Source organism: Aythya ferina, assembly GCF_964211825.1.
Source record: "Aythya ferina genome assembly, chromosome: 14".
Classification (NCBI taxonomy): domain Eukaryota; kingdom Metazoa; phylum Chordata; class Aves; order Anseriformes; family Anatidae; genus Aythya; species Aythya ferina.
In genome coordinates this window covers 2,294,835-2,307,903 of record NC_140312.1, presented here as the reverse complement: position 1 = coordinate 2,307,903, position 13,069 = coordinate 2,294,835, and the positions used below count along the sequence as shown (strand labels likewise).

Below are 13,069 nucleotides of genomic sequence, written 5' to 3'. Positions count from 1 at the left end.
CACAGGGGTGGTGCAAGCGATGCCACCAGGGAACAGGGACAGGCCTCCTCCCCCAGCTGATGTGCACCAGGACTGCCTGGGAGCACTCATCCCTGCTCCAGGTACACGAAAAAAGTGGAGCAGGGAACCAGCGACAGCACCAGAGCTCGCTCCTGCATTGGCACCTGCCCCGCCGACTGCTCTGTGCACGAAGCGCAGATGTCCTTCCACCTCCTGCCTCTCTGGGCAGTATTTCATGGCAAGCTTTCCTCTTCTGTGTGGAGTCCAGAATAAACAGAAGCTGAGCCCTGGCTGGCGACTGGCTTAAAACTATTTGGAAGGAGAAATAGCTTTCTGAGCACGAAGCAATCAATAGAAATACTGGATTTGCCAGTATTCCAGGTATATGCGATTTATATTTTCAGAATAAAATAAAATAAAATAAAATAAAATAAAATAAAATAAAATAAAATAAAATAAAATAAAATAAAATAAAATAAAATAAAATAAAATAAAATAAATAAAATAAAATAAAATAAAATAAATAAAATAAAATAAAATAAAATAAAATAAAATAAAATAAAATAAAATAAAATAAAATAAAATAAAATACAGAAGATGGCTATGTAGACTAACAATCCCATCACTACTCTTCAGCTCAGCATATAAGGCTTTATATGCTTAATTCCCATTGAAGACAAGTTACTGCAGGCGGGGTAAATCCCTGCTCACGTGCAAAGCAAAAGTCCTCCTCCTGGGCTGCATCCCTGTGCCCCATGCCCCCACGACTCAGTATATGGACAGTGCTCTGACCAGAAAACTCAGCAGGTGCAGCACCAATCTGTAATTAACTGGAAGAACAAACATTTAACCTATTTGTGCTCCCCCCCCCCCCCCTTTTTTTAAGATGCCTTGTCCCACGGGGCATGCAATTTCATCTTCCTACAGTAACAGATACTTTGGCTAAGTAGCATCAGTTCAGCGAGGAAGGTGTTTAAATCATCATGAAACAGATCATTCCCATAATAAATATTCACAGACTATTTTTTAATGCCTTAGTAGGTGAATTTTAAGCTATTTAATCATTTGTCCTATTTTATTTACTACATTTTTCATTATATCATCACATGATTTAATCGTTAAGAGACAGGGCAAGGCAGCAGCCCCCACCATGTGCTAACTGACCACAGAAATCACCTACATCACGTGTTAGTGTTCCTACTAGGACTGTGCAAAAAAAGAATAATAATAATAATTAAAAAAAAAAAATCCTGTGCTGACAAAACCACCAATGAATTATTGGTCTTATTCCAGAAGTAAAGACTGGACTGTGGCTGTACAGCAGAGTTTGGGGTTACCCTTAGCCATAATATCTGAGCGACCACCTCTGGTCCAGGATCGCTAGTTAAAAATAGCCAGGTATGAATATAAGTACATGCAGAAGTTACTATGGCAGCTGGAAGTGCTGCATATACAGATTATAAAGAGGTGTAATAATTACATTTCCCAGCATTTTCAGTCTTATGCAATGTGTTTACTGCTTTATTTTTTTATAAGTTTCCTCAGCAAAGCAGATGTGCTAACTTTTACTTTCACTTCCTTCCTTCAGTGACTCTTTCAGATATGGCTCCCTGTGTCTTCTCCCTCCCAAGGTAAAGCATTTTGACTTCCCAGGACATGGCATCAGGAATGCCACCTGCAGAGGCACATCCAAATGGCAGCAAGGAACAGACTGCACTACTGCACCTCCTTTTCAACTTGCCATGTCGCACGTGTGTCCTCTGATGCTGTGCTTTCCCTAATTCCTCCCCAGGCATGCCGAGGTTAACCCCTGCTCCTCCACTCATGGAAAACCTCGTGGACAAGCAGGACGATGGCAGATGTAAAGCCCAGGAGCTGAAGACAGGAGCTGAGGTAACCCAATGAGAGCTTGACCAAAGGCATTGCCCATCACCTCAAAAGAAAGAAATGCACAAGAAATTGTTTTGGAAGTCTGACCCTTGGAGATTTGTTCTCCCAGGGAAGGGAAGGGGACTCATAAAGAAGGCTGCAGTCGCTGAGAGCCTCGTGCCTTCATGGTCTGGGCCCCAGGGGTGCATTTTCCCAGCCAGCCCTTATTATCTGAACTAATGCCCTGACTGGCTTCCAAGTAAATAAAAGCCTTCATCTTACTCTCCGTGACACAGTGTGAATAGGTTTCTCCTTGGACTGTCCGTTTCTTCTAAAATATAATGTGATCACTCTGTTCTGAATAATATTTGTTACAATAAAGTCGCTGCAGATGAATTAGACCACCTCTAAACAACGCTGGGGCAGGACAGAGCTGCAGCCAATGTCCTTTTTCTTCAGCCTCCTTGGGATTCAGCAGCTGTTACTGCACTGTCCCATGGGACATTATAGTCCGGGGGAAAAAAGTCCTTTGGGAAACAGCACTGAAAGCAGATAATTTAAGTTGGTCTGTGCTGTCACCCCCGCCCTCAGACTCTCTTTTGTTTTTGCACATTTGCTGTTATTTAGCATTTTATTTACAATACAGGAATGCCTAACCTGTACCTGCAATGGCAGCATCCCCCCAGACTGATGGATTCTGCAAGTAATGAGCAACAGGAACGGAAACAGGAGCTTATTAGTGATCAAGAGAAAAGGGCTTCATTGCCCCTTGTAGCAGAATAAAACAGGTGAGGGTTTAAACCTGGCTTTGCAATTCACCTCCCTACAGCCCCATGCACAGGCCAACACGTGGGGCAGCACAGCCCTGTGGGTGCTCTGCTCCTCAGCCTGTCAAAGCCTCTCCCACTTGTTTTATAATTAGAATTTTCTCACTGAACTTGCAAACTTCTTAACCTTCACACAGCAAAGCAAGTACCCCTCCAGTTGTCATCCCCTAACTTGGCCAGAATTGTTCTGGTTTTTGATGGAAAGGTCTCCAAGCTGGGGGTTTGCAACCCGCCGTGGCAAACGTGGATGTGCTCTGAAGGACCTGAAGTAACTGGACACAATTCCTCTGCAACACAACTGGAATACTTGATATTAAAAATGCCAGGGGGTGCTGGATGCTAACACAGCCGTCACTGCGGTCCCAGCAAGGAGCAGCTCAGCTCCCTCCCCTGCCCAGCAGCTCTGGTCCCCACCATCCCCTTACAGACTCATTCAGGTGTTACCAAGGGTGGCCCTGTGGGTGGGATGGGACTGGGAGCCCTGCCTTTTGGTTCCACCTCGGCAGAGCAAGTCTCACCACATTGATTTGATGTACGAGCACACGGAGGAGTGGGAAGAAGTAGGGAAATTTTAGTAAAGATAAATAGGATTTACAATGCTGTCATCTCTAGCAACTCTGGCGTTTCAATTCATTAAAAGTCCAGATAAATTAGATGTTTGTATTCATTTAAAATAATTTCTCCTCTTTGACCTAGCTTAATTTATCATTTCACTTCTTTCTGCTGTACTTAGGAAGGCCGCTGTTTAAGTGAACCCAAAGGAATCTATGAGTAAAATATTAAGCAGTTATCGCTAACAACATGGTACATTAAAACCCAGCACCATAGCTTTCCTTCAGCTCTTTTTTTTGCAAAGCCAAATAGAAAGTATTCTCCTACAGCTGTCAGATCTGTATTTCTTCAGGTATTAAAGCTCAGCCACCTTGTGAGTCTTTCCACAGCTAACACCTATCTCAGGAATTCAACTGTAGTCACTGCAGAGAAAAAGCAGCAGCAAAGGGGAAATCCTGGACATCAGCATAAATTAATACTGACTCAATTTTTTTCAACTTTTCTAATAAAGATCTTCCATGGCCTACATTTCTGATATTTTGTATATATTTGGCAATTTCATTTGCTTTTATGAGTTGCTACGTTTTGTGATGCAAAGTGCTGTCTTCATTGTTCTGCAAGCAAACTTGTTGGCAAAGGAGAGGCTGATTAATCAACATGTACCTACACAAGTCTTCCGATCTCGAGCCTTGGAAATGAATTTCAGTCTGTGTCAGATCCAACACAGAGTAACTCTGTGCAGACAGCCTAACGTAATGTCCTTCTTGTTTCTGCTATTATTTCCTTCTCCATCACCAGAAATAGACACTCTCAAATGAAGTCCAGTATTAAGCTAATCCTGCCAAATGCTGGCATCTTTTCCAAATGGTATTAATGTCATTGTCAGGTAGAGAGAGGGATAAGGAAAAGGTATGAGACTTCCCAACAACTTGAACAAATCAGGGACTGAATGGAATAAACTAGTCACTACAAATATTAACTATGTGAAGGTAATGATACTACTTGATTACAGTCCTTTCTGCATAACACAAAAATATAAACATGCTAAACTGCACCTAACATCAGAAAAGAAGTAATGTCTTCCACAAGAAGCTAATCTGGGCTGCCTGAGCATCATCTCAGAAGATTCTTCCCAGGCTGATCCTGTATTCACTGCCAGCAAAAGTCATTACCATGGTCTAATAATAACAGAGCACATATAGATACGTACCCTGCACTGGAAAACAATATGGCACTGCTATCCAAAGCAAAAAGAGCACAAAGGAGCAAAAAATGGAAAAAAAATTATATATGTACCCATACTGTGCTTTGATAGGAGCTACAGCCCACACACATTGCTCACTTGTGAGGTAGAACTACAGTGAGAAGCTCCAACGAGAAAGAAGTTTTATATAAGGCATAATGAAGGTTCAAAGGTAAGATGACTGACAGCTAAAATCACTTCCTTAGTGCTGTGCTCCTTATGTATATATGTTATATAATCAAGTGGTTCCCTGAAATTATGTGGATTTTCATTACACTTAGAGGAGTCTGGACACAGTGTCCCCTGTTCTCCCTACAGCACTGAAGTCTGTGATATGGCATTGCCACTGCTTCAGCCTGTCCTTACTAATAGTTTTTTTTAAGAAGACTTTATTTAAGTGTATGTTTCTGCTGCTTGTGGCCATGAGTTTCCCAGGTGAGGAGGTTGACTCCTCGTGTCACAGCTACCATCTGTTGACTGTCTGAGACGTTCAGGGGGATCTTTCCATGTGGTCTGATTTCTGCCTGATGTCTGTGCTCCTTCCTTTGGATGGCATCCAGAAAACACCTGTGATTTTTCATTTTGAAATACTATTTGCAGCTTGCTACATGCTGACTAGGGAGTTAAGAGATCTGTGGGGAAATGAGTGACACCAGCATGAGCAATTTGTTATAATGACTCAGAAAATTACAGGATAAAATGTAGATATCAGCACTACAATAAAAGGAGGGCTCACCCGTTCTCCCGTCAAGTGTGTAAGGCTTTCTGCTCGATGCCAGCACGCCCGCACCTGGGCTGAACACGGAGCACACAGCGATGGGCCACAGCACATTTCGCAGCACCTTCCCCAATGGTGAAGGCAGCCCCTTTGCCCCAGCTCAACAGCCTGCAAGGCTGAGGTCAAAGCTGTTAGCAAAAAGCCAGGACCTCAGGGAGCAAGAAGGAGGTGGCATTTTATCAGATTGGGAAGCAAAATGGTCAATTAGGTGTGGAGAGGAGAGTTAACCAGGGATTAGCAAATAAACTATGTTCTGGTCATTAGCTAAGCCTACAAACTGCTTGCTCTGCACCAAGATGTCTCCATGACAAAGGGATATGTCTGAGACATCACATCAGAGCTGGGCTCTGGCCCCAGAACAAGCTGCCAAGAGCTGCAGGAGGTGGGTGGGTGCCAGGAGGGCAGGGAGAGCACCCACAGAGCATCGCTGCACACACCCAACAGCATCCCACAAGGACGTGCCTGGATGTGAAAACCAGCTTCTTGTCATGTTCAGGGCTCAGAAAGGGACCTCTGGCACACTGGCTTGTAATATCAAAACATATGTGTAATAACTGAAGATCAAGATTACCCCTCTATTAAATTAGATAACAAATAATTAGATAATTTTAATTTACTTTATGAATCTTTTAGAGAGTAAACTGCTTACAGACAGCTAATGCAATAAACTTACTTTATAAGCAGAGAGCAACATCTGTTACAATGAAGAGTCTGCAGCACACATTAGGATTCTGTGCATGCCCAGCAGTAGTTAGAGTAAATGTATCATTAAGTTGGTATCCTTTCCCATTCAAAGCACACTTTTCAAGATTTATGTACTGCAGACAATAAGATAGCAGGAGAATCAACTTGCACTTGGCTCTTCTTGCATTCCCCCCAGTCCCATGGCAAGATAACATCAGTAAAAAGAGTAAGGCAGAACGTGGAAGTTAGGTCGCTTCCACTCATGGAAATATGTGTGTGTATATATATATATATATATATTTACTATTTTTACCTCACATGCATTCAAGGGCATGGCAAAGCCAGGCACTGTGTTAAAAAGGCATCATTAAAGTCACAATATCAAGATGTCAAAAATCTGTAGGGTTTTGTTTTGTTTTCTGACAACACCCTTTGCAGTCAGAGATGCACTTAGAGGGAGAGTCTCAGGCCACAGCCTGCCCAATGTGGGCAAAATCCTTGACTAACGTGCCTCCTGAAAAATCTAAAATACCCCAGCTGACTGTGTGCGAACTGTATTTTTTTCCAAATCTTTGTACAATTAGGCAAATAGATGTGACAGAGAGGGATGCGCTTGATACAGAAATCATAGGCTATGTGCCTATGCCAGACCTGGAATGTGCTAGAAAAGATACTGGGACAAAACAATGAATTTCAGGGAAAATGTTAATCCAAATATCCACCTATTCCTCAGGTACAATGTTACCACATTTCCAAAAACGACCATTGATTTCTTAGGCGCCCTCAGTGCTGGAACATTAGAGGAACCTGTGTTTTGGCGGATGGACGCTTTAATGCCAATGGCACAGCCTGTCTGTATTTGTAATTGAACCAGCAGCACAATATAAAAAACAAAACTAAATCAGCCGAGAAACGCTATTGTGCATCTGAGCAGTAATAGAAAACCACATCGTCCCTTCGGGCAGATGAGCATGGCACTAAAGATATCTCCTGATGACATTTATGTGAAAGTTGCCTTTTTATTATAAAATTAATCTACCATGTCAGTCACACATACAAACCCTGTCAATGGTCATCGCCCTCCAAGAAAACAAGCCTTGCTTGCTACTGGATTTTTGCTGACTTTCTCTGTTGAAGGAGAAGCCAACAAGGCAGTACTGATGGGGAGCAGTTTGGTGATCAGTTTTTCTGCCTTTGTAGGAAAGAAAGCCAGCCCCCGGCACAAGTGCTTGATGGGGACGAGACTGGGGGATGTCCACAGCAGGTCAGCTGGGCAGAAAGACCATTGCTTGTGTGCTTTCCCTGGAAAAAGTCACTCTCTTATTCCCTCTCTTCCTCCTTATAGGGTCTGGGACAAGTCCCAGTGAGGATCACTGAGTGTATGGATGGTTTCTGTCACCACCTTCAACTTTTGTCAACTTCTTCTCCCTGAGAAATTTAAGGTTTGGAGGAGAATAAATATGAACTGCATGAAATAAACTAATTTTAAAATTTAAACAAACAAACCAAAACCAACACTGGAGACAACACATCACTGCATCACTATCACTTAAAAACAAAATCACCTCCCGGGACATTGTACGTGTTGGAAAAATCCAGCAAAGGCAGCTGATTCACCCTGCCAGCAAGAGCTACGGGGGAGCTGCCCTCCCTGCTGAGCCCCAGATAAGATGCAATCAAAGCTCCTTTGCTGCTGGAATACTTGCTCTGCCTGAGGACACAGAGATACCAGAGTGATGGACGGCCAAGAAACGATCGTGACAGTGATACTAGCACAAGGTTACTGTACGAGGTGCTTTACACAGGCTTTAACTGCCCCTTGTATGCAAAGCAGCATCCTGTGATGGCCAGGAGAGCAGGACACAAAGAGCTGCAGCCTTGCAGGAAACAGAGGCTTAATTTTGGATCTCATTGTTCTTCCAGTCTTGAAAATGTGCCCCTTTCCAAGAAAACAAGCAAACAAACCTCTCAGAAAAGCTCACATCTGTACTCCCTCTGGAGTACGGCAGATACCTTCCTTCCTTTGTACTGAGGTTCCTCCATGCTGTGGAAGGATGTCAAAGCTTTGCTTGCATGATCCAGAAATAAGGAGGTGGAAAGATACTATGTCCCTGACTCTCACCTGGGGAGCATTAAAGAAGGTGCATGTCCACAGCCCTAAGCACAGGCATGTCTGCACAGACTTTGGACCTTTAGCATGCGCAGCTTTGAAAGTCCACACATTAACCTAGGGACCCTGTGATCACAGTGCTCTGACAGTGAGAACTAGGCTCAATGTGTGGCTTCACACTCCAGATTTTGATCCATTATCTGTGGTTAGGTCAACTGGCACAAAAACATGCATAAAGTAGCTGCCTCAAAATAGCTTTCAGATTCATGGGCCATTCAGAAGACTGCAGGCTCCCTGCAGTTTCTGTATGTGCAGAAAACCCTGCACGAGCCACGAGCTGTGGCATGAGCTGCCATGTGGGCAGAAGAAGGTATCAGTGTAAGAAACACTGAAAATTTGATAACTGGAATAGGCACAAGAAAGAATTTCCTGGGGGGAAGGGGAGGTGGAAATCCACATCTTCTCTGCTGAGAAAGATTTCTAGGCCAATCTCATTTATCTTGCATTCATCTAAGTAAATATCCATAATATATAAATGCTAGTGTCACTTTAATATCCTGATTAGCATGGTACATCTTTTCCTCTGTCTAGGTAATGGTGAAAGTCATACTAATTGAAGTAATGTTGTGTGTCAAATGATATAGAGCTGATTTACTTAAGACTTGGATGTCTAGTCCAATTAACTTCCAAAGTATATTGCACTGAAGTTCCTTTTTCTGTCTTTTATGAAATATAATACATAAAATGTATGTGAGCTGCAAAGCAAATCTGCCAGCCTTCTCTTACGTTACCTCTCCATACATTCACTGACCTTCTGCCAGTCATTTTCAAAGCACAGAGAAGCCTGAAAATCTCAAAACCCTGCTCCTGCAATAAATTCATATCTATTTGCAAATGCAAGACCAGGGCACTTTTTGCTTCAGATTTCAGGCTTTTCTGTACACTGCACAGCTGTTAGAGCAAGCAGCCATTCAAGAGGGAAAAACTGTACATGGAAAAAACGATGCGAACCATATAAAGACCATATGGCTGAGTGAAATAAGATCATTGTGTATGAATTGTTTAACTGTTCTTGGATGTGTTTATAAACTACCTTTACAAGTCACACAAAAAAGCATCACTCAGGTGGATTGCCATTGAAAGCCCAGCCTTATTAACATCCACTGTATCTTGTAATTTGGGCTAATATTGCTGTAATATAGTGTACAAGCCACTATACTCTACTTTATACTCTACTTTTTACTATAACTTTGTGGTTCAGAAGTGCATTTGAAGAGTGGTTTACATGACAATCAAGTATTTATTTCAGGCCGAGTGAGTGGGATGAATAATGCGATAAAAGGAAACATTAACTGGGCACCAACAGTAAAAATGGAATTATTGTGGCCTCAGCAGTCTCTGATGAAAAAAAAAAAAATAGAACAAAATATTCAGTGGTTGGATGGATATCACTTAAGAGTATGCGGGGAAAAAAGGTATGGAAAGACTGGAATCTTATTTCATTTTATTTTTAAATAGCAAAATTAATAGTTCAGTTGCCAGCACACTGCTCAGATCTCAAGCCTATAAAACTTAACTGTAGGAGACCTTATTCAGGCTCTGATTTGAAACACTTTATCCCAAGGTGCAACTACGTGCTCAAACGCCAGCCCACTCCTACTCAGAACCACACGATCCCTGAAGCGCTAAGGCCTTGTCCACACACCGTGCTGTGCAGGGAAGGCAGCACACGAGGGATGTGCTGTGGTGGTGTGGGGGCTCGGCCTGCCCCAGTTTTTTCCCCAGCCCCAGTGTTTGCCTGCTGCAGCCCAGCTGCCCTCAGCGTTTAGTGCCTCTTGAAATTCTCCCGGTGAGCCACAAGAAGGAACAAGTAAATATTTAATCCACTGTCTAAGTTTTAACAGGTAGCTCTGACTAGAGGTATTGAATTTCTATCTGGGAAGATGATTTGTGTGCTGAGAATATCAGAATCTGATGTTCACACAGGGATGTTCAGAACTGCAAACTCTACATAGAAAAATACTTGAATGACTAACATTTCAGCTCGCCTTTTAATGACTCCTGCCTAAGTTGATGGTGCTCTATCAGTATTCACGCAAGGGACTGTCCAGGGAAGCTGCAGCCATACCACGGCCTTGTCAAAGCCAGGAATGAAGCTGACTGGCACTGCTCAGCCACCAATAGCAATATCAAACACAGGTGGATCAATAGGAGCTGACAGAGCTGAAATAGCCTTGGAAACGTGGACGTGCACCCATCTGGGTGCTCCGGCACAGTGCTGGGTATCAGGCTGGTCACAAACAGGACTGCACTTGCTCCATCAGCATAACCTTCTGCACAACAGAGGTGAAGACCCTCAAGCCTGAAGTTTCCTATTCTTAATTAATTCCTTCCATTGCTTTAATTTAGTAATTTGTATTTAATTTCCTGTTCAAGGGGGGAAAAGAACGAGGAGAAGCAGATGTTGCCCCCTGCGGTCTGTGGAACAAAAAGAGGCATGAAAACTCATCCGTCCATCTGATTGCTTTTTTATTAGGTAGCACAGATGCTGGGAAGGTGGTGAGAACTGAGGTATGTCAAAACGTTAACTTCTGTTTTGTGTTGTTGCTTTGTTTCTTTTCCTTTTTTTTTCACCCTGATTTGAATTACTCGGTTAAAAATAAGATGGAAACTAAGGTAGCAAACTCCGCTTCTCTTCCAACCATTAAATACAGAGCAAACACCTGTTTTTGTCTTTTTTTCTAATATATGAGAGAGGAATGTGACTAGTGACTTTCTGCAATAAAGCACTGACTTCTCTAAAGGACATTTAAGCAAAGGTTTATTTATGTACTTTATCTGTAAAGGGTCACCATTTCTATTTCATGTAGAAGTTCAAAGTTGTAACTGCTAAAAAAGGTGCAGGACTGATTTAATGCACATTGACATAAATTTAAGTTTTGCCCACAGTATCTGAAAACTTTTCAAGAGATGTAGCATCTTCTCTAAACAGCTAGATATGTGTTGCAAATATAAAACTGTCATAAATTGCAAAACAACATGAAGCAGGAATGCTGCTGCCCATTTGCCCTAGACAGGACAGTGAAGACTGGAGAGGAAAAAGATCTATTTGGTTTACCCATTTTTTTTCAGGTTTACCAAGCACATTAATAGATTTAAAAGGTGTGAGGTTGTGTAGCAAGAGACATAGGTTAAATGAGGAATGGCCTCTTCTGAACTTGAAAATCTATCAATCCATTCCTAGGGCTCTCTGGTCACAATCAAGCGAGTTTAATATGACACGAATGAAATTGCTATAACTGTCCTTTGATTGCAAGTCAAATCACTGCAAAATGAGGAAAGCTGAGAGCCTGATGGCTGAGCCTGGAGGAAATACCTGGGGCAGTTCCAGAAAGGACAGCAGAGCAGCCTTGGCCATCATTTTGCTCTTAACCTCCTCTCCTTCTGCTCTGACAGAACTGCATCAAGCTCCTGGCTTTGGCTTATAACTAGCAGGCTCTGATTTCCTCACTGGCTCAGCAATGTCTGCCTTACAGATCACTGTCATCAGATCTGGTAGAGACTGTCTTGTTAGAACATTTATCCTGTGAAGCAGTCTGACTACTTCTGCTGCACTTTCCCATCTGGAAGGCACACCTATCCTACTTGTCTGTATAAGCAGCTTTTCATCGACTTTGGTTTAACCAGTCAGAGAGCCGTGTGAGTTATACTTGCCCCCAGCTCCAGGCCATCAGGGATGCTCAGACCCAGAGGTTTGCAATAGATTTGTTTCTGGTACGGAGAAGAGCACATACCGAGGAGGCAGCCTGCAGGCATTAACTGGAAAGAGAAAAGTCATAGCTTTGCCCTGGGAAAGAATACAAGCATCACAGTTTTAGGGAAGAGATGTTCATTCTGCTGGAAGAAAACTATGCTCCTTTCTTCACTACAGAAGTATTTCAGATCACTAAAATATACAGACCATTTTTGTATATTCCACAGGCTCCAAACCATAAAAATTTACAGCTGAATCTAGCTCCATGGCAGGCTGACACTGGTAAAGGAGACTAGACCATGACTTGTTATGTAAATAAGCCTATAAAAGTCTTGATTTTTTACATGAAAATCAGATCTGCAACAACCGTTCTGCCTCAGCTCTGTGGATTGTTTAATTCCTATGTACACGATTATGCAGTGTTATCATAAAGAGAAGGCATTTTATAAACCTTTAAATGATCAATCAGTTAAATAAATAAGCATCTCTGGTGATGCCATGCTAACTTTTTAGGAAGTGCCTCATCCTTCTGTCATTAACTTAATAAGCTTGAATAATGTTTTCACAGCAATTACCACCAGTGGGTCAATGTCTGCTATTAGCAACCTTTCCTCCATGGATCATGAACATAATAAACCATGACAGCCCCAAAAGACACCGTGTGTCATAAGACTTTCTCCAGTATCAGTGCCAGGCTGCTTTAATGTGGCACTTATTGTGACAATAGTTTGTCGAGGATCATTCAGTGCAACAACAATTTATTGTCTCAGTGGGAGTTTTCTCATTTTGAGAAGTTCAGCAAGCTCTGAAAGTCTGTAAATTGTATCAGATGTTAGAAGAAAGTACGTCTATAACAAAGTGTTTTGTGGCAAATAAAAGTTGTGCCTGCTCTGAAACTGCTTTTTCAGGCTGAATTTCCTCACCCTGCATTGTTACCTTTTGGCATTAGTTCACGTGGGATCAGGTGGGCACAACATTTCAGGCTTTAAAGCATTGCCTCGCAGAGGAAGTGCCAGTGAAATGTTTCAGAACAAGCAGGACTTGGCGGCTAAACTTAATTAAAAGCAGTGTGATTTAAACACAACACCTGGGGGTCACGCGGAGGTTGTGGAGGTTAATTGTAATTGTTACTGTATTACGATCCAAACTCAGATTTTCATTCATTGTATGCAATAAATCCTACAAAGTCAGGTTATGAAAAAAAAAAAGAAGCTCTATATACAAGACATGCATCATCTCTAATTCAAATATA

General features: G+C 42.3%; 1 protein-coding gene across 2 annotated transcripts in view; it reads right to left on the bottom strand.

Moving 5' to 3' along the window:
• Positions 1-1,753: 1,753 nt before the first annotated feature.
• Positions 1,754-13,069, bottom strand: part of LOC311444409 (uncharacterized protein) — a 52,584-nt gene continuing 41,268 nt past the window's right edge. For both annotated transcript variants that reach the window (XM_084535529.1, XM_084535530.1), the window contains one exon: positions 1,754-1,933. In XM_084535529.1, coding sequence (XP_084391655.1) covers positions 1,823-1,933 — 111 coding nt within the window. In that variant the 3' untranslated portion in view covers positions 1,754-1,822. The remainder of the gene's footprint in view (positions 1,934-13,069) is intronic.